This window comes from Amblyomma mixtum, chromosome 7 (assembly GCF_055824585.1).
Source record: "Amblyomma mixtum isolate Tamu chromosome 7, ASM5582458v1, whole genome shotgun sequence".
In the NCBI taxonomy this organism is placed as follows: domain Eukaryota; kingdom Metazoa; phylum Arthropoda; class Arachnida; order Ixodida; family Ixodidae; genus Amblyomma; species Amblyomma mixtum.
In genome coordinates, this window is record NC_143018.1 from 73147660 (window position 1) to 73169533 (window position 21874).

The 21874-nt window shown below is 46.3% G+C and overlaps 1 protein-coding gene, 1 long non-coding RNA gene and 5 other non-coding genes across 24 annotated transcripts in view; 1 reads left to right on the top strand and 6 right to left on the bottom strand.

Annotated features, from left to right (window-relative positions):
* Nucleotides 1–4058: 4058 nt before the first annotated feature.
* Nucleotides 4059–4140, bottom strand: TRNAS-CGA (transfer RNA serine (anticodon CGA)). The gene has a single exon. It is a non-coding gene; the product is annotated as a tRNA-Ser (tRNA).
* A 3994-nt stretch (nt 4141–8134) lies between these two features.
* On the bottom strand, nt 8135–8216 carry TRNAS-AGA (transfer RNA serine (anticodon AGA)). Its single transcript has one exon. It is a non-coding gene; the product is annotated as a tRNA-Ser (tRNA).
* A 149-nt stretch (nt 8217–8365) lies between these two features.
* Nucleotides 8366–8447, bottom strand: TRNAS-AGA (transfer RNA serine (anticodon AGA)). The gene has a single exon. It is a non-coding gene; the product is annotated as a tRNA-Ser (tRNA).
* Nucleotides 8448–8596: 149 nt separating this feature from the next.
* TRNAS-AGA (transfer RNA serine (anticodon AGA)) lies at nt 8597–8678 on the bottom strand. Its single transcript has one exon. It is a non-coding gene; the product is annotated as a tRNA-Ser (tRNA).
* A 149-nt stretch (nt 8679–8827) lies between these two features.
* On the bottom strand, nt 8828–8909 carry TRNAS-AGA (transfer RNA serine (anticodon AGA)). The gene has a single exon. It is a non-coding gene; the product is annotated as a tRNA-Ser (tRNA).
* Nucleotides 8910–16391: 7482 nt separating this feature from the next.
* The window catches only part of LOC149336497 (uncharacterized), a 111669-nt gene continuing 106186 nt past the window's right edge, over nt 16392–21874 (top strand). The window contains exon 1 of the long non-coding RNA XR_016284286.1: nt 16392–16526. This is a non-coding gene — a long non-coding RNA (uncharacterized LOC149336497). The remainder of the gene's footprint in view (nt 16527–21874) is intronic.
* Nucleotides 18827–21874, bottom strand: part of LOC149336498 (cell adhesion molecule Dscam1-like) — a 130356-nt gene continuing 127308 nt past the window's right edge. For all 18 annotated transcript variants that reach the window (XM_089552945.1, XM_089552951.1, XM_089552953.1 and 15 more), the window contains one exon: nt 18827–19963. In XM_089552945.1, coding sequence (XP_089409071.1) covers nt 19907–19963 — 57 coding nt within the window. In that variant the 3' untranslated portion in view covers nt 18827–19906. The remainder of the gene's footprint in view (nt 19964–21874) is intronic.

The window sequence follows — 21874 nt, forward strand, 5'->3', positions numbered from 1 at the left end:
AAAAATATTTGTTTACAGTAGACAAGATGAATTAAACCGAAAAAGGTTAAAGAGAAAGTGATGAGCTGTCAAATGTGCTGCAGGTGCAGGTTTAAAGTGAAGATATATAACTTTATCATTCGCAACCAGCTAACCGCAGCAATCCGGAGAGAAATTAAAGAAAGCTATATTGCTTTCGTAATTGAAGAAAACCTCATTTAGGTCCGAAATAATCTACAATTCTCTGAATTCCTTGCCATTTGCTAGCTGTCGTGGTTTTAGTACTGCAGTGCTGTGTGTAATGTGCGCCTTGGAGGCTTGGAGGCAGGTACAACACGTGCGATCATCGTGGCTTGTTGATTTTATCTCTACTTTGATGTATGACTGTGCGCACGTGTGCCCATTTTTGTATGTATATATTGGAATTTTTTCCTTCCAATAAACTCAGTTGTAAGTTCAGCGCCGTGTTTGTCTACTCCTCTATCTGGTCCTGTTGTTTAGCGCTGTTTATATGTACTTGTCACCATGGGACACCAACTCGCCCAATCTGCCGTTCTGCTACCAAACTGCCTGCAAATCAGACTGGCCTCGTTGACCAATTGCGCTGCCTTGTTCCCCTCTTCGTTTGCAATTGTGCCGACGCGTTTCGGGCTGGCAGGTAGGTTTAGTGGCGCTTAAACGTAACAAGCACCATGCTGGAAAAAAGAAAAGGTCTCTTTAGCTTAACTGAGCGGCTTCCCCGGGCCACGGCGAATTTCTTTTATACTGTGTTGCCTGATGAACCAGCGCAGATTTCCCTTACACACGTGTGAATCAAATCAGATCAATGTCAAGCGCAATGTCAAGCGCAGCGTTCGCATAGTTTTTTAGGCCGAAAACATCAAATTCATGACCAGAGCTGCAAAAGCCGAGCTATCGCTGAAACCTTGATCTTGAATAAATGAATAAATTAAATTAATGTTGCCGCGACTGGGATTCGTTCCCGCTACAGTGCGAACAGATCTGCTTCGCTGGCCACTACACGAGAGCACAGTGCTATCACCGCAGCCGGTATCACGCTCTCGTGCTGTGCATTCATTAAAGGGATACTGAGGCGGTTTTCGAATCAGCTAATTTTTTAGGGTTTTGAAGTAGTGTGATTGCTGATCACGTGTGTGAAATAATTTTTTCCTATTTTGGCTAAAACAGTGGCGCAATCACCAATTAAAAACGCGATGTTCAAATCACCCGCGTCCCGCGCGAGCGTAGGAGAGGAGGACAGCGGAGAGGGAAACCTCGTCCATGTCGGCCAACGTGACGTCACGTTGAGGAGCCGGGGATACTTCGGCGCACCCGAGCGAACTTTCAGCGCGCGTTGTTTCTCGTGCTGCGTGCGTTGTGACGTACAAAGCGTGTCAGCCGACCTTGAGAATCAGATTCAACACGAGGTACTACTCTGCGTTCGTGTCCATGAACAAATACGGCCGAGACTGTGTCGTCTTCCACTGTTTTTCGCAAGATCATAAGCTCGCAGCGCAAGCGCTCGCTGCTGTGACGAAGAATTCAAGCTGACCAAAGCAAGCCTACTCTGCGCGAAGCACTTTCGTAAGAGCGGCTACATGCAGAGCTTGTCCCTAATGTGACCTCTGGAGATTTGTGTCGAAAAGGCGCGGCTGAACCATGACACAGTTCCTTCGATCTTCTCGCGCATGAGAGGCGTGTCACCATTCCGAAGAAGCGCCTCTTTTAAAAGTAGAAACATGCTCACTTAGCCCATGAAGAAACCTTGTAGAGGCTTAAGCATGTGTTGCTCTCCTCAGCTTAGGTGCGGCCAGACCTCCTGAGACGTGCTCAGCAAGGCTCGGTTAGTGATTTTATACTCGGTTCGACGTGTCCAAGCAAGCAAGCAACCAGACAAGCAGAGCAAAGCACAATAAAGCAAAGCAAGCAAGCATCGAAGCTCTTCATGTGCGGCATCTCGTTTAATCGCAGCTAAGCGATTAAAATGAAAGCGTTCGACGTTGATTTCGGATGCAAATTTATGAGAGAAATGAATGCCAACCGAGTTTTTGCAAAAAAAACACCGCAACCTTACTCGGTTTCTTCATTAAGTTGTGGCAGCGTGCGAGTTGCAGCTAGTTTGGCTTTTAAACACACGTATAGTTGGCAACTACTTCACTGAACGTAAACTGCAAATCTAGGAAGGGCGAACGTTTCCGAGGCAGCGATTAATATTTTCTGGCATCTGCTGAACGCGCCACGAGTGAAGCAGCAGCCTTGTGCGCGTATTTGGCTTGGTTTCCAGCGCACAATGATGGCGTCACTATCCTGTGGTCATATGCCTGGCAGTGCTTGGCCACTGCGCTTCGCTAATTTTGATATCAACTTTGTCCTCCTTCATCGTTTTCTTGAAATACTTTCTTGCCCCAACCTGCAACGCCGGGTACTGAGAACAGGATTTTTTCTACACAGTGCTTTGGGCCTTTTCTTTAGGATGACGCTCTTCCGGGCGAGCCAGGAGGCGTCGGTGGTGGTAATTGACTGGAGTATTGTTCGCACCTCTTCCTTTCCGAGAATACGAGCCGAGGTTGTGCTGGCACCTTTTACGTATGGTCTGCATCGCGTCTTTGATGCTGGCGTATGCTTGTGCTAGGCGTAGAATTTTTTGCTTGTGTCTTTTCGGTTTCAGGCGATACGTGGAATGAGCAAACTGTAGCATCCTTTTCTTCGGAGGTCAGTAAAAAAAAATTGTTGCCGTATTCGCTTTTACAACGACACGGAAAGCTGCCATCTGCACTCAACGCAGCGCCGGATCCGCATCGGCAGCTTCTCCAGTCCTCAAAGTGACGTCACGACCTCTCTTGACCAATCACGGGCGGCGGCGCGCCGCGCGGCGTGCCCCGCGGCACAGGCCGCATGTTTCGGCTAAAAAAGGCAATTCGCGCTTGTTTTTGCGTTATTTGAATGCGATATTCCAGTATACAGCATGACAAACTATAGGACGCCGCTGCCAGCCTGATTTTCAAAAAAAGTGCTTCAGTCTCCCTTTAAATGCCCTCTGCGGTGCCAACAGATCACACCAGCTTAACCTCGATCAGAGCTTAAGCTGAGTCTAATATCGCCGCCAGACTGCTTGATGTTGTACTTGCTTTCCTGCTTTATCCTGCACCGTCATGTATGCTTTAATAAGTACAGAAAGTTGGGCTAGTTGGTGTGGATTCATACTTAGCAGCGCAAAAAAACGAGGACCAAAGCGAACGAGGAGACACAACACAAGCGCAGTGTTGTGTCTCCTCGTTCGCTTTGGTCCTCGTTTTTTGCGCTGCTAAGTATGAATGTATGATTTGTTAGAGAAACTCTTACAGGCACCTGAAATCTGTGTTTCCCATTAAAGCAACCTTAAAGAGAATGTAGGCTAGCTCTCTGTCTAAAAAAAAATGAGTTCATATGCACCAGGCGACTAGCACAGGTCGAGGGCATCGCGGCTGCGTTCCCTGTATTGAGACGTTTAGCAAAAAAGTGGTAGGGTTTTAAACCCTACCTCATTGCTGGGTCTTCGGCAAGTCTGGCAATGATTAGACTCAGGTAAACCCTTTCAGACGCTTTGTACACAATTGTGTAAGCGGCGAACTTACAGCGGCAAACTCTGATCGAGGTTATAACCTGATCTGATTTGGTCCCACCGCAGGTGGAAGTTGATGAAGTCGGCGATGCGCAACCCACAGCGCGAGAGTGTGTTGCAGTTTAACACCAGGCGTGATCGGCTGCAGCGATAGCATAGAGCTCTCGTGCAATGGCTAGCGAAGGTGATCTGTTCGTGCCGCCTCGGGTTGGAAACCCAGTAGCGGCAATATTGATTTTGTATCTGCATGGGCTGTAGCTGTGCAAGGTTTAGCCAAGATCATCCTCAAGGTCACCCTCCCTTTTACTGCAGCTGGCGCGATGCTCCTACGAACTAACCCGACCTTACCACAGTTACTGCGAGGTTTCACACATGATTCTCTGCTGAGACCACGTTTAGTTGCTCTTTCGCAGTAAAAGAAGTCTGATGGCATCGTCACAGGTGGGGGAATTAGATTAAGAGAGAGAAAAAAAAACTACGCAGCCGACAGGATTCGAACCTGTGCGGGGAGACCCCAATGGATTTCGAGTCCATCGCCTTAACCACTCGGCCACGACTGCAAGACACCATACGGGTCTTCCGTGACCCACAGAGAAGGAGCGGAGATTGCTATGGGGAGGTGCACTAATATAACTGCAGCAACACTCTGATCAGCGCAGTTATTTGTAGAATACGGTTGCAGTTCTATATGTAGTAGGCAATATTATATAAAACAAAGCGTCTGTGGTGTGAAAAATTAATTTTAGTGCAGATAAACTGTTCTGTATAGTACGTACTTCGCACTGACACCATGGCGGCCGCCAAGTTGATAACCAGAAGTACAGCCGAAAGCTTGGGCCTTTTTCAATCCGCTTATCGCCATCTACCCCGCCATACACCATGAAAACTGGGCTCTTTGCCCTAAGATGGCGCCCTTACGTTGCGTAAAAACTGTCGACAGTTTCTTTAGCTGGTTGCAAACTGGTAATCCTATTGGGTGCGCTCTTGATGAAAAATGCCTTTTCCAATCTGCACTCCTGCGCGCAGCAAAAGTTGGTACCATAAACTATAACTTCCCCGATAAAGTTGGTTCATGTGAAGCTATTGGTTTCAACTTGCCGCCTAATCAGATGAAGTGAGGGATGCAGGAACGTAGTCCGGGTTCTTTTTTGGGACAGGCCCAAGTATTCGAACCTATGCGGGGAGGCCCAATGGATTTCTAGCATATCGCCTTAACGACTTGGCCATGGCTTCGTTTTTTTTTTTTATCATGGTATTTATTACAGTGATTCAATGTTTTATGCACATGAACGATGTACAAGGAGCACAGTGGCAAATCAATACCATGTATACCACGTGCGACAGAGAAAACCAAGCATGTACAGTCGGGGACAAATGTCTCCGTACCACGTGTTCCTCAAACGAAGCTTATAGCTCTACTATCAGACCGCACTTGTGGAGATGAAAGAACAAAAATTTAACTTTTACCTCCACAAGTGTGGTCTCCAGCCGCCGACTAATAGCAGAGCTATCGGCATGGGCGTCCGGAGGGGGGGGGGGGGGGCAAGGGGGGGCGGTTGCACCCCCCTGGAAAATCACTCACTCGAACCGTGAGTGATGGCCGCACACCAGGGGCGGTGGTGCGCTCAGTCAAAAGGGTAAAAGCAGCCCCGCATGGTCACATCTGCGAAATGCCGCGTCCGGGCGTGCGTCGTTCCGCCGTTTTCAAACCACGCCATCGTTAGCTCTACTGAAGGGCGACCTGTTCCAGACATACAGCGGCACCGGCGAGCATGTGTTTCGAGCCGCCTTGAGATGGGTGTCTGTTTCTTTGATCTCTAGAGAGATAGCGACACGGAGGCAGACAGTGCACGGGGCATCTTGTTTTCGCCTATGTCGTTACGCCGGTCACCGATGAATTCTTAAGGAGGGAAGGACAAATCAGCCGTGTCCACCCCCGCTTTGTCGGGCTGCTCAGGGGCAAGCGGGCGATGAGTTGGCGCCGCCGCCGCTCGCTGTCTCCTCCGATCCACGTGTAGCGCAGTTCGGTAGAAGCGCCGCTTTCAGAATCTCCGGCAAAGGGGATTAGCTGCTTTTGTTCACGGCGACGCAGTCTTCCGAGGCGCCCCCACACCAGCGTTCTTTGCGTCTTCTGTGAAAACCAGCGCCTTTGGTCAACGCAGCCCGATGGCGCCTGCCTGGCTCGCCTGTCACCTCTGGCTGGGCCTCAAATCACAACAGCGCCCATGTACTGTGCGTGTCAGTGCATGGTAAAGAGACCCAGGTGGTCGACATTACCCGGAACTCTGTACTACTCCATCCCTCATAGCCTGAGTCGTTTTGGGGCTCTGAACCCCATAAAAACACAAAAACAAATTTTCCGACCGGAGTGGCGAGTGTCCCTTCCCCTCGGAAGTTGCGCGGCGTTCCTTTCACCCCCAAAGTGCGCATTCGGGGATACTGCGGCAAGTAAGCCCTCGCACGTGTGCGCGCCTCTGTGTTTGTGCTTGGGTGTTTTTAGTGGCCGGTTGTCAGCGAAGCTGAGAACAACCAAGACAGCGGACGAGAAAACGACGAGCGGCGAGCAGTGTGTGTGGGGTTGCTCGACTGTGCGGATGCGCAAGCAAGATGGAGCGAGGTGTATGAAGCTGCGAGCGTGCATTTATCTTGTAAATAAGTTTTCGTTGTATATATAGTCATCTTTTGTTTTCAACGTACGCGTTCAACAGTTTTTCCAATCAATGTGTATGATGAGTGTGCACCGAGAGCGTGTAATGAAGCACAGAAGTGAATTTATCACACGTGTAATTACGCAATTCGCCCAGAAAAATCCGAGGCGCCTACAGTTGCTGTTCAAGGAAGACTGACTGAGTGACTGTAGTTGCGTGTTTGCGAACATATTGTGCTGTGTGCTGGTCATCAATCCGGGTGAGTCGAGAACCCGTATGCAGGAAGACTGAGCACTCTTCTCCACGAAGTGATATAGCATCTTTTTGCATTTTTTATTAATTTTAGTTGTTTCTTCGTTGATAAACTCCAATGTACCTCTCCTAGCCGCGCTTTAATTTGCTGTTTGTAATTTTTCTTTCATGTGTGCATTTTGTTTAATTTTTATTTATATATATATAAATAAATTTACTCCGCAAATAGCGCCTTTTTGCTACGAACATACCCCCCCCCGGGGCACCAACGGGGCCCCCCCCTGCAAAAAATTCTGCGGACGCCCTTGGCTATCGGCTTCGTTAGAGGAACACGTGGTCCGGAGACTTTTGTCCCTGACTGTACAAGAAGACAGGCAATGCATAGTACATAATTAATACATCATAATACGACGTCACAACTAAGCTACAAAGCCCTCGAAAAAAGGCAATAAAGAGAACAGCAGTAAGAGTGCGTGCCGCTTCGGTTCGAACTGGTTCTGGGCATAGGCTCCTTTTAGGTGTATAACCATTGTAATTAACTGGTATTTTGCAGAAACAACAGGTTCACAATGTCGGTCCATCATGCGTGATTTACAGAGGCTGTGTAATCAAATTAGAGGAAAAAAACACGTCTAAGGGTTCATAAAAAATGGCAATGCAGTGATATACCGTAAACCATGCGCTGTTAAATGGTGCCTCTTTTTAATTTCCATTATATGATATACCAGCGCACAGTTCTGACATATCAAATGCTCTCAATAAAGTACTGCCTCGCAGGGCGAGTATCAATTTCTGCATTCCGGTCTGCCACACGCACTTTCCACAGCATGACCATATCTAGGGGCACGCTACCGAGATTTCGGACAGGTAGAAACCGGTTGCCGCGAGGTGACAACGGGAGGTCTTTTTTTAAGGTTCTTTGAAGGATGTCCCACAGGAATATTACAACAGAACACTCGAGGAAGATATGTTCTGTGGTCTCCGGCTTTCTGCACAGTAGACAGTTTATAGACCACGGAACAAAGATTCCCTTGGCTTCAAGCCAGGGTTTTACCGGCAGTGTATCGCTGTGGGGATGGAAGAAGAATGTTGTGGCTGAAGAACTGATTGGCATCTTTTTAACTCTTTTTAGGATATCTCTTCCTTTACCTGCACTGTATATGGAACCATACAAAGGCACGGGCATCATAAAATCACATATATCCTTGTACAATTGCTTCTTAGAAACATTATACAAAAATTCTAAAGAAAATCGAGCTTTCAACATCTGGAAAGAAGCAACAACCTAAAACAGGAAGTCGCGGACACACATGCTTCGTACGTCACTCGTCGACACAACGTAAATGGGAAGGAGTTCACGTACCCTAACTTGTATGACGCTTCTTAAGAAAGGATCACTTTGGTCCCGCAGAAACATAAATCTGGAGACAACCTCTCTCAAAAACAAATGGGGTAGCCCCACATTGGTCCGACTCGTTCGCTCCCATGTCGGCCACGACTGCGCAGCTGTACGGGCGGCCGTGCGAAGATTTGGAGAGTTTGCTGAGCAAACTTTTCAGTGGAATTTTGGGAAATTTCGCGTTCACAGCTACAAAACATCGAATGCTATTTATACTTAGTTATCGGGCTCATGTCAAGTGCTATAAAAAAAGTTCGCAGTCGACAGGATTCGAACCTGTGCGGGGAGACCCCAATGGATTTCTAGTCCATCGCCTTAACCACTCGGCCACGACTGCGCAGCTGTACGGGCCGCGCGAAGGTTTGGAGAGTTTGCTGAGCACACTTTTCAGTGGAATTTTGCCAAATTTCTCGTTCACAGCTACAAAACATCGAATGTCATTTATCTTTTGTTATCCGGCTCATGTCAAGGGCGATAAAAAAATTTCGCAGTCGACAGGATTCGAACCTGTGCGGGGAGACCCCAATGGATTTCTAGTCCATCGCCTTAACCACTCGGCCACGACTGCGCAGCTGTACGGACCGTGCGAAGATGCGGAGAGTTTGCTGAGCACACTTTTCAGTGGAATTTAAGGAAATCTCGCGTTCATTGCTGCAAAACATCGAATGTCATTTATATTTAGTTATCCGGCTTATGTCAAGTGCTATAAAAAAAGTTCGCAGTCGACAGGATTCGAACCTGTGCGGGGAGACCCCAATGGATTTCTAGTCCATCGCCTTAACCACTCGGCCACGACTGCGCAGCTGCACGCGACGTGCGGAAATGCGGAGAGTTCGCTGAGCGAACTTCTCGGTGGAATTATGGGAAATTTCGCATCCACTGCTACAAAACATCGAATGCAATTTGTATATAGTGATCGGGCCCATGTCAAGGGCGACAAAAAAAGTTCGCAGTCGACAGGATTCGAACCTGTGCGGGGAGACCCCAATGGATTTCTAGTCCATCGCCTTAACCACTCGGCCACGACTGCGCAGCTGCGATCTCTCAACGCAGACGGAAAGAATTCTCTGAGCGGGTTGCATGAACTCCGTTAGGGCCTAGTAAGGCAAATTGTGCGCATTGTTCGGCATATCGAAAGCTCTCATATTCCGATAAAGGCTCGCTCTTTATCTCTGGCGCGCCTTGAGTGTCTATTCATTCTTATCGCAGCAGCAGCAGCAAAGCGTTAAGGTCAAGGCCGGATAATTGCCTTGTGAGGCGAGGCTTGGCACGTTGTTGCGCGACATTCTGCAAGGCTTGAAAAGCGGCCAGGAGGTATATGCATGCTAATTTGCATGAGCGGGTTAACTTTGGAACGCAGAAAATGCCCCGATGAACGTATAACGACACGGTGAACATAACGACAACGTTGTGCTCAGTTGTTCCCTGTCATCAAGGGCGTCCACAGAACTTTTTCCAGGGGGGGGGGGGGGGGGGGGGGGAATCACCTGATGTCCGGGGATGGGGGCGGCGGTAGGTTAGCACCAAAAAGGAACTAGTGCATAAATAATATCCGTAATTCCAGGGGAGGGGGGGCAACCCCCCCCCCCCCCCCCCTTCCGGACGCCCATGCCTGTCATTATGTTATTTGTGTCCTCTCCCTAGTGAGCGCTGGGTGGTTATATTGTACCTGCTTGTGGAAAACGTGAAGCTGTTTCAGTTGAGGCGCGTAAGGAGAAGCAAGCGCATTAGTGATCAGAACGACTGATTACCGGTACAGCGACAGAGGCATGAGGAACTTAATTTCCTTCAAGTGAGCGGTGTTGGCGTAGAATGTCGTAACGAAAAAGAAACTACCTCGTTCCCCGAAGCGAAAGTCCAGGTAGTGCGAGTCTAATCAGCGAGCGCTCTCCAGAGTGTGCCACGTGCGATCGTGGAGGAGGCAAAACTCAGTAGTGAGCGTCGTGAAGGGGATAATTAAAATTATAGAAGAAAGTCGGCTCTCACGTGACAGCCGATTCGTTTTAATGATTAGGTGCGCGTGTCAGCCGTCACGTGGGGCCGAATTAAGCGAGAGAGAATGAAGGAATTAACCAGTTCAAGAAAGCTTGGCTCGTGGAAATCGGCTGCATGATCTAAAGCGTAGCCTTCGTTGTGAATGCACCACCAAGGGTGGGGGGGAAAAAATCGGAACCTTTTAGACATCGTGAAAGGACATGGTAGGTGGAACGGAATGAATAGGCTAAATTTGAGAAAGAAAAAAAGCAGGCAGCGGCAGTAGTTTAAAAAGTCGCGCGCTCGAAACTTTCCGTAAGGAAATATGTATTCAGTTACGATCATGAGCATGAGGACTGATTCTAGTTGTGGCTTTGCGCTTTGTATTGGGCTGAGAATGGCGTTTCGCATCGCTCTACTTTCGCTACAAATTACTGCGATTCCTGAAGCTTTGCGATTCGCACGATAGTCGCGCTTGTCACAGCCGCCTTCATCCAATTTCTGACTAGCCACAAGTGGGTCGAATTGAACTCATGGTTGAAATCGATGCGATCGCTTCCTCATGAACAACGAGCAAGCGCGTGGTGGCGCCTCAGCTAACTTGCGTAGGCGGGGCGAAAGACGTGAAAGTAGCAGTTGCAGCGGCTATTTTGCTGGGCGTTCTCGTATATCACGCTTCCAATTGTTTGTTTGAATAACAAGAATTGTGTGTAGCTCATAACTTGTATTAATAAACGCCAGATTGAACATTCGATCTGCACCGGTGATTATAGCGAATGGCGAGCAACTGTACACACGCGTCAGGGAACTAGCGCAGTGATGAAGGCGTATGAAAGCACTCCACGATAATCGGATTGTGAGCTGTGCGACAGCGTCGGAGTTTCCTCGGTGCAGTTGCAGCGTGTGGAAGGTCTTTAAGGGCGTCCTAGACGGCGGGAAGAAAAAAGACAAAAAAAACTGAAACTATACAAGTGGAAGAGCTGGAAAGAAAAGAAGGTGATACGAAAAGAAGGCAGCAGCGAGCAATTATCGAAGCCGATAGCGCAGTACCGATTGCACGTCGCTCCATTGTACAGTCAGCCACACCGTTCTCAGCGCAGCGTCACTATTATAGCAGCCTCCTCGTGGTTGCCTGAAGCACTAATGAAGGGTTGTCGTTGCTTTACGACACATATGACAACTTGACGAGACACCATTTACAAATGTCTCTATTTACAGCAGCCGCAAAAGAGGCAAAGTTTCCATGGTCAACGGAGAAAAAATCTAACCCGAACAAGACAGGTCCCTGACTTTCGAGCAGAGTAAGTGCGGAATGTAATGGCGTTCGTAAATGTTATTGCAGTCAACCGCGGAACCATGTTCGTACGTGGTACATATGTATACGTCGTCGATACAACGTCGCTGGGTCATGAACATAAAAAATCTCGCCAAATTTACGAAAAAAGCAGCTGAGTTAATAGCGCCTATAAGAGTCGTCCCATCGGCACAGAGAGTGAAAAGCGCTTGGGAATGAGAGTTCACGGCCAAGCGCACGCCGCTGCTGAAGTGTTCACGACGAAGTGTATACGCCAGCTATTGCCGGCAAATAAACGACAGATTCTTGCCAGCGGCTGTGCGCCGTATCAGGATTAATTAGCACTGGGAGGCAAGCTACTATAGCACACTCAGCCGTTCGAACATGCACGCGAGAAAAAAAAATGACAACCGATTTGCATAGTTAATAAAATGCGAAGCAGAACTGATTGACGAAGCGCAAGCGACACAAGTCCGCTCTCTCCGGAGTCCCAAACGAGAATCCCACAGCATCAGCAGAACATGCATGGAGGAAAAAAAAAAAAACTGAGGAGGGAGCGCGAAGCCACGCGGCCAGCCTTCGCAAGCCAAGTGCTCGTGAAGCTGTTCCCTTTCTCGTTTTTCGCTCTCCCATTCAGTATTTTATGTTTTGGTTCTGGTATATTTAGTGCGCGCGTCTGCGCAACTTGTGGCACGAGGCATCTACAGCAATGAGGTTGATCTAAGTCAGTTTGCCGCGCTAGTCCGCGCATGCACGCGCCCAGCAAGGCTAGATTTCACCGCACGCTATCACGTGGCGTGATCACGGGGGGACCGACTTTCTCCTTTTCACTATATTTTTACTTGTGAAGACCAGGCTGTTGCCGGACGCTCCCTCCTCATTTTTTTCCCCCCCATGACTACTTGGCCGCAGCTGTGACATAGCTGCTCTCTCATTGGCTGCAGCTGTGCGACCGTGCTGCTTCCTCATTGGCTAAGCCCTGTGATGCGCGCGTCGCCACTTGCTTCACTCCCGCACTTCAAGGTCACGGCGCGGCTTCGGACAGACCCCGGCGAAATCCGTGATTGCAGGCGAGCGCATCAATAAAAGAAATCTGGCTTTTTCTTTGGTATCCACACAGGAAATTCGAAATAGCATTGTTGTGAGGACAAAGTGAAGTTGGTCTGTCGCGATAGATTACGCTGTTCTAGCGACAAAGACGTCACATTCGCTGAGGACGGAGCAATAAGTGTAGAACCGTCATCGGTTGTTCCCGCAGTCCGACTGCAGTGGCGACAATGTTTTAGCACGAATCTCTGAAGCCACGCTAGACCATTCAGACCAGTCGGTAACCACGGCGTCACGGGTAATCACGAAGTTTGAATCAAGTGGTGGAGAAAAAAAGTGTAACATTCTTTAATCGAATTTTCTCACTCATCGATTTATTTTGGTGCCGCGCAAAAGTATTAACATAGACATCAAAGAGCATGACAGCAGTTTTTTACTAAGAGCTAAATTGAATGGGCTTGTCCTAGATGTCCTTTTAATGCATCCAACACAACTATTCGATATCAGCTTCGGACGTGCAACCTAATGTTCATTGCGTACGAAAGTGCGAACTCAAGTGCGAACTCAAGTGACGCTACGACGCAACGGCAGGCCGCAGATATTGTTCTACGTCACGTACCAGCAGTAGTTGGAGTGCATCGTCTAAAAGCGGTAATTGCTGGCTGCCTAACGATGAACTCTTGAACCAGTACAGGTTGGTCCTCTCCTAATCCATGCTATGCATGCAGTGGTCAGCCGCTTATCAGTTATTAATCAAGCTCAGTGGTTTTTATGCCTGCCAAGAGTTTGCTCTGCCTCGGAGGGCAAATGCTGCGCAGGAATATACTGCGTAGGCATGATCACTTCGGTTGCCATAGGCATGATCGCTTTGGTTACTGGTTGGTGACAGCGGTAGCCTCTACTTCGGCGCTAACCCGTAGAGACACATAGCGTAACGGTGCAAAGCACAGTTATCCTGGTTGTGCTTCCAGAAATTTTGCGAAGAGTACACCCTTGCGATCTAAGGATTCAGCCAACGCTTTTTCATTGTTCAGAATCAAATGCCGTACCCACGCAATTGCAACACGCCAACCGCACGTTTAGCCATTCCGGCCTCGGCGACCGGGTCTCTTTAGATCTGGAGGCTTTACATCAAGGGCGAAACCACTTACTGTTAGGAGATTTCACTGCGCTATAAGGAAACGTGAACAAAATATCCCTGTTGAACTGAGTGCCGTTCCCTCAGCCATGGATCTTTTGAAGACTCTTGGAAAGGTTGTCTATACCGTGTGGGAAGAGCCTGCAGGAGCTTCGCACGGAATCGTACCCCGGCTTTTACTATAGTACAGGTGTTGGATGGTGCCTCCCGCAGCCCATAGTGTCGTTTAGCATAGCGGCTCCCTTCGACTTCTTTGTGAAAAGTGTAACGCATGTGAAAATCCGTTACATTTTGTTTAGTCACCAAGCGGGGAACACTTCTGCAGCTTCTATGCTGTACGTGAAGGGCAATCGCGACAAGGCGGATAAAAATATCCATTTCCATTGCTTTCTACGAGCCGCCACGTTCAAGGATGGATATCTCGCTATTGTTATCATCGCCCCATTTAGCGACTATTTCTGTGAAGTTTTATCAGCCGGCCTTAATGTCCCAGTATTCCAAATGCAGCAAATCATGCGAGTGAACCGCCCACCCTATGACCCAATTGCTGTGGCGTTCGGTTGCTGAACAGACAAGTTTCGTGAGGTCGAATGCTGCAGCGGAGGCCCCATTTCGATACGGGAGGAATGCAAAATTGCTCGAGTATTGATGTTTCCGTGGGCGTCGAAGAACCTGAAACGGTCGAAATTAATGCAAAGCCCTCTACTATATGGCACGCCTCATAGCCCATTACGTCTTGAGGCGCAAAACTGCATTCGCTATACACAAGCACGCATATGCGTACAAGTTATAGGTTGTGAAAGGATTTGTAGTATACACTCTTTTAGGGTCGAGGAAGTGCAGTGAGAGGCCTCTTTTTTAGATCTCCTCTTCTAAGTGGCAGTTCTTGCATATATATTACAGGGTGGCGATTTAATAAAAGTAAATTATACATCGCAACGCCGCCTTTCAGCTTTGATAGTTCGAGGTGCATTATACTATATCATTGTCATATACATAGTATCAGTGGTTTCTGGCTGACTGGAAGTTAGTAGATAATTTGTACTGAAATTATGGTGGGAACAATGGTCAACCTGCGAAGAGGCATACAGCTCCTGACAGAACTTTTTCCCAGCAGTAAAGATAATTTTATTCTTTCTGTGGTTAAACTGATTTCCCGTTTTCCATCACCGATATGTTACTATCGTTTCATCTATCCGTACTTTTTGCACACCAATTATGTCTCGGCTTGTTTTAGATTTCAAACATTTCTGAGATCTGCGGTGGCCATGTATCCTGGGGAGTCTTCAGCAGTACGATGAGTTGAGTTGAAAGCCCTTTATTAGTGAAGGATTGCGGTGATATATACTCAAGCGTGTTCCTTCTTTCCATGCAGCATGTATGTACTATCGTCTCCCGCATAATGCTCACAAACCTCAAAAAAAAAACTCTTTCCCTCCCCGGTACAAACAAAAAAAAAACGCAGAAATTAGCAGGCAAAGTTGTGAGCTCCGAACCAGCGGACCATGCAGGGCAAGGTCCCGAAATCAGAGGTAAGGAGGTAGTTAGCATGGAAGAGACGGACAAGAAAGTGCACAGCACAAGGACAGCCGAATGCTGGAACACGCCACTAGTCAGCCCGTCACATTTTTATAGACTAGACCATTTGACGATGGGTCTTAAATTTTATTTATACATGCTATTTATAACAATGCGTGAAGCTATACCTGTATTGCAGAAACTAGAAAGGCTTTACGCAGAAACTATATACAAGATGGATAACAATTGGCGAATAAGTCCAATGGTCTCTTTTGCACACAGGCATGACCCACCTGCAAATAAATCTTTTAATTTACTTCAGGATGCTCTCCTGTTTTAGTGCTATCCTGTAATGGATGTTCAGACAAATTCCGGAAACCGGTAAGGATACAAGCACAACCCCATAGCTCTTATTATTGACTTTTTTTGAAGGAGTGAATCGAAGATAAATTCACGCGCACGAAATAAAATATCAGCATGTCAAAAACCCTGCCAAGCTACTTTTGGGAGCCGCTGGGATTCCAGTTTCTGGAACCGCTTAGCTTCATCGAGATACAACTGACAACTCTTGCGGTGGTCTAGTAAATGCAATATGGAATGTTCTGAGCTCCGCCTCATCACCATGGGGATGTTAACATTTCTAATGAAGGGAGTGAAGTGTACCTCTAGCACAAACATAATGACGCCTCTTTACCAACTTCCATAGATCATCAACGATTTGCGTCTAGGTTACGTCAAGTAAAGTGCGTCTTTACGTTGCGATAATTTTTGCCAAGAGAATGAAGCATCAATGAGCTCAGCAAAAAGTTTGACTTTACTCAATTAAATTAGTCGGTCCAGGTGTCGTAATATGTAATATGATATTCGGCTGATCTCCCGGCTATTAGGTCTCCCACACTCAGAGCCAAATAATCACATGAATGATTTTGGGGAATTGGAATTGGACCATATTAACACACTGTTTTGTTCATAACACACAGCGCACTACTTAATACTCGTCTTACGATCGATTCGAACATTGAACGAATTTTACGTAGCAAGAAAGCACAGGGTAATCCTATTTACCCCCCCCCCCCCCCCACACACACACACACACACCCGCGGCGGTTGAATCTCGATGGAGGCGAAATTCTAGAGGTCCGTGTACTGTGCGATGTCAGTGCACGTTATTAAAGAACCCCAGGTGGTCGAAATTTCCGGAGCCCTTCACTACGACGTCCCTCGTAGCCTGAGTCACTTTGGGACGTTAAACCCCATAAAACCAAATCCCCACCGCACATCCCTCTGTATTGCATGTAATTTATTCAAGCACTTTGGACAGCATGCAAAAAGAATCCAGCCAATTTACAAAAAAAAACAAACAAAAACATTGCTCGTTCCACCATCCCAGAAGAGCACAAAGACCTCACTAACGGCCAAATCTTGCGTTCTAAAGCACAGAGAATGAGAAATAGAAACTCGAAAAGGCGCGTCAGTCGTCGTCTGCAACGAATTTAGCGGGAAAAGTCGGGCGCGTCTGGCCATCTGTCAACATTGTGCAAAGCAACCGTTGGTGCCGTTGGTGCGCGCATTTGGATGGTGCTCGTTGGATGTTTTATGTTATACGTGATTTGGTGCGCGTTCCGGTGAGCTGAACATGGATAATTTGTGAAGATGTGCCAAGGATTCACCCGAAGGTGAGCTGTAGTTTTTCTATCGCTGTGTTTTCATGGGAAGCGCGTGAACATAACAGACGCAACCACTCGCGCATCGGGATGCTGCTCAACGTTTCTACGGAGCGCTTCAAATCATCCCAAAGAGCGGCATTTTGTAGCGACTTCTCAGTCGCTTTGCTCACACGCAAACAAGATAAACTCCATATCATCTCTAATCCCCCTTCCTGTACAGGAACGTTTGTGTTGTTCGTTATCGGCATAGCACTCGTAACTGTTGTGCGATGCGGATGGTTTACGATTCCGTTGGAAACTCTTGACGAGAGCGCGAGTTTCAAACTTTCGTTTCTTGGCGTTTGGTCTGTTACACTGTAGCAAAGCCGCTTTAGGCGTGCTGGTTTCGTTAACTTCGATTTCTGTTGCATGTTTCAGAAGTCTAAAGCAAACTGCTGAAAGGAAAGGATAGCTTCTCGCGTTTTTTCTGTTATTTCCATGCCTTCAAGACCGTAGTGCGTGTCCTGCTGGCAGCAGTGTACTGGCAGTCTGAGTAATGTATAAATTAAGGTGCACGCGACTGAAGCGTCAAACGTATTCATAACGTGACATAAGGTGCGCTGGTTGTTCTTTGGCACTAGACTTTTTTTTTATTATTGCAATACATGCATCGACACACGTCATTTGCGCAGCTTAAGAGAAGATTCACATTATGCACAGTCATCTACTGTCTACGTCCTCTTCGATATTTCTTGCGTTTTTAGCTGGTCTTATTTCTTTTTGCTTTTATCTCCAACCTTACATGTAAAAAGCACAAGTTGTCCCGTTCTCTGCCGCGCTCCGAACCACCGCGGGTGGTACTATCTTCAAAGGCTAACAAGAGAGGATTGAATACGATGCCGTTACTTAATTGATAATAAGCACATTAATTAAGTCAGCAAATGTTCAGTAGAATACCGTTTACCATTTACTGCATGAGCAGTGATTGGTGCCAGGGTTTTGTGAAGGTGGGCTTCTATCAAGAATTGCATTTCTTCCCTCGCATTGACTGGTAATTTTGAATGCAGAAATGATGCATGGACTGATTTACCCATGGACTCGCGAGTGGCCCGAAAATTAGTTCCCGGCACGTGCATAGATTTCCCCTCCCCAGTTCATATCAGTATGAAGCAACAGAGATTTGGGTGCATTGGTTGGCATTGGTTCCGTGAGCCACGTCAGTGGACATTATTCTGGCTGCAATAGTTGATCAGTGGCTGCTAGGCTGACCTAGCATGCATATTTTGCACAATGAAAAGCATTGCATTTATGCGCTGCAGCAGATCCAGGCTATCACTTGGGGGATAGGAAATGAGGCGGAAGGTTGTTTTCCTTCCAAGTTTGGGCATTGGGGTGGCCTACAGATGAAGGCATATGTCTTGCTGTCTTTGCCTTTAGGTGTGCAGGTAACTACGTACTTTAGTCACTGCTGCGGTAAAGGTGCTGTTCAGGTCTCCGCCCAATACCTTGAATAGACACTGAGGCCAACTCCATGGAATTATTAGTCTCGGTAAAATGGATTCTTTGGCACTTTCTGGATATGTTGACTTTTGTCCGTCACGAAAAGATGCATTTTGTGCTGAAAAAATGGGATGTGAGAAGTGGTCCACCAGTCGATTCAAACAAGTGACATCCTTACCGGAAAGAACCGACTAAAAAGGGTGGCGTAGCGTACCCTGTGGGATCCATGCCTGAAATTGGTGTCGGTGCACCGGTTTGTTTCACTTGCGAAATTTGCCAGTGATGGTGACACCTGTATTTATTTTTTTGTCTTTTCTGGAGTATAAATGTTTTGTTTTCACTGAGTGTGGTCACTGTGATTATAACTTGGCACCCTATCGATTAGGGCCTGCTTCAGTTTGTCCTTGGTGCCCCTTTAAGCAGTATGCATGCTGAACGCACCCAAACAAGCAGTTCCAGGAAGGTGGTAGCGAGTGGGACTGTAATAGCTTTGGGGAAAGAGGGTTATCACCAATGCCCTTCCTTTCTCCCTTGGATGCTTCGTTGCTTGTGCGTTGTATTGAATCTTAACTTGTGAATTTCCAGTAATCGCTGCAAACTAAGTTTTAAGATTGCATCTTATTGCATAGTTTAGTATTATGTGGCAGGTTTGACATAGCAGTGTGACGTAACTGACAACTCCTGTATGTTCATATTTAATCTGTCACAGCTTCTGAATTTTTTCTGAACGGCTAGAAGTGTTCTTTGTGTTTCAAGGCTTACTCTTCACTTGTATTTCTTATACTTCATGCACATGCATATATAGACAAAAGGTTGGCACTACACAGCCATGAGAATGTTTTCACAGTGTTTATTTCAGAAAGTACATACAGCAAAAGCTTGTGCTTATCATATACACTTGCACAGTACAAACAAAAACACTTATTTGCAAAACTTTTCATGTGCCTCACAGTCACACAACACTATCGATGGCGAGTAGTGAGAAGGTTAGGAAATGCTTGGCTTGTTACTGCCATCTAGCCCTCTGAAGACAGTAGTGAAAAATCTGCCTAGGACAATTAAAACTATCTGTTGATAATACTTGTGCTTTCTTCATTTTGCTTTATCATGCACCAACCATCATTACATGGACTAAGTGAGGTGGAAATGCAACACCACATCTAACACTAGGAGAGAGTTTCAGAACTAAGAAAGTACAGTGTAAGGTATTGAAAGGTGATAATGGAATAGGGTTGAGCATTGGCAATTCTGGAGTGCACAATTTTTCATGGAAGGTGTATAAGAGAGATTTCTATCGTGGTCGTTACCAATTTGAATACAGAGGCATAAGCATGCAGATGTTAAACAGCAAATTCCATGAGACATGATGTGACAACATGCGCATAATGGATGATTTCAATACGTTCTCTATGAAAGTCATTAAAAGCATATTCAGTGATCATAGCTTCCGAACGCTGAATGATTTTGAAAATGAGAGTTGAAGACATATCTCGTACACATACTGAAAATCATGTTAAGTAGATCACGTAGTTAAACTATTATAAAAAGCATGAGTATTTGCACATCAAAACACAGACTTCTAGACAGACTGCTGTGACATTCTGCCAGCACATGTAGGCAAAGCTTGCTTTCATAAATAAAAAATGAGCTCATAAAATGTATCAGCCTGCAGACTTTATGCCAACGTCACATGGCTTTTTGCTGCTTTTGCTGACATGCTCAAGATCATGTTCAGCCGTGCCAACAGTGATGCCAGAGAGTCCAACAGCCTAGGAATGCCCATTATCATTTGGCAGCCTATGATAAACTGTGACAAAGCACTGCAACAAATGCATTCACAAACAACTGAACTTGCCATAGTAGCTGCACTAGAAATATGGAAAATGTGACTAGTTATGGTATCTCACGTCTTAGACAAGGTTCTGCTGGCGGTTGTTCTTCAAGCGAGTGTAGGTTCCTTCTTTTCTCTGGAATAGATAAGGAAAGAGAAGCATTTTAATGATACTTTGTACTTTCTTTATATGTACCACACTCTTTATTTGAAATGAAAAATCTTATTCTAAAAACTTATGGCTCTCTAAAGGGACTGCTAAAAGGGCACCTTACTGATGCGGTAATCTGCAATATGTGCGGTCCTTATCCCATGAATTGTGTGACTACTTATTGGGGCGATATAGCTTTTACTTCCCCCTCTAAACATGCATTCATCATAAACTAAGCTCAAAGCAGACATGTTTAGCATGGAACTACATGGAAGTTCGTGATGTGCTGTGTAATGCCATGCTGGCTGCACAAACCATTCACACAAAGCTAACGTCCCCAGTAGCCAATGAAAGCACCTGACAATTCAGCACTAAAGGGCTGTGTGGTAGTGGAAACAGTACTAGTTTTTTGTTGGTTTGTATTGAAAACATTCTTAATTGTGTTTTTAAACGGTTCATTAGAAATGTATGTGTGATCACTGCTAAGCACAGCATTTTTACTCTTTGTTGATTGCAAATTCCAAATGTGTTCAGACAAGTACTGTACTGTTTTAGTTGACTAAATGCACGTAAGCATTGCATGAGCTGATTATCAGCAGTGACTGCATATTAGTGGAAAAGTATTATAACTGATCATGCATGCAAAAATTTCGCCACCCTTAGGAACAGCCACTGGGTGCATACTACTTAATTAGCTAATTAGCCATCAGTAAAGTCAGCTACTGGAAATGTGAAATGAAGAAAAAATGCAAGTGGCCTAGGAAAAAGAAGCATGAAGGATTAGCAGGATCAGAGTGTGAATTCAAGACCATGCTTGTACAAAGCTTTATGGTGCAGTTTCTAATATAATTAAGTCGAGTTCGAATCTTTTCTTCCTAACGAGGAAAAAAGAAGCTGAAGAAAAAGGTTGGTGCACCTGACAAAGCCTTGGCTGTCTTGAAGCAGTACAGTGGAGCTGACCAAAAAATCAACATTAATCACATATTATAGGGTATTTCAGCTGTCACTGTAGAGGTCTTAAAGCAGGAAAGGCATTTCTTTATGCGGCCAACAGTGTTGTGGTGTAACACTGCAAAAAATAGCCTTATGTTATCCTTTTCGTCGCTACCTTAAAGCTTTGCACATTGAAGCTAGTAACTAAGAACACGTTCGCTGCTGTCTGCCTGAAGAATAGCCATATATTTATATATCTCTTTTGTTTGAGATACCAAAAGAAGCTGCAGTTTTATTTTTTGTGACTTGGAGGTAAATAACAAATTCTATGCCACATTCAAAGACAGCTATGCTGAGGTTGGTAGATGAAAACCAGCAAATGTGCCAAGGTTCCTGAAATACCCTCACCCAAAACTAAAAACATTTGAATGCTGCTTTTTCTGAAGTTTTAGTGGAGCAACCTTCAGTAGTGAGCAGTGAACTGCACAAGAAGGCAGTGGTAGCTTCCTGTAAAAGTGACCTTTGTACAAGCTAGCAGTAGCTATTTTGTAGCAACCCAGATTGTTGGATAATGTCAGCGGCCTTATCCTATGCATTTCTTGTTTTGCTTTACATGACACTGCAATGCACTGCCAGCGTGATCAACATGGTTTGGTTTGGTTCATGGAGTTTAGCATCTCAAAGCGACTCAGGCTATGATAGACGTTGAGTGAAGGACTCCGAGAATTTCGACCACCTGGGGTTCTTTACCGTGCACTGACATCGCACAGTACACGAGCCTCCAGAATTTCGCCTCCATCGAAATTCAACCGCCGCAGTTAGGATCGAAGCCGCGTCTTTTGGGTCAGCAGCTGAGCACCATAACCATTAAAGGGGCCCAGAAACACAATCTTAGTTAACTGTTTTGCCTGTTGATTGCATACGCTGAGTTATAATGGTGCTATTAACGTCGGTAATGCCGCG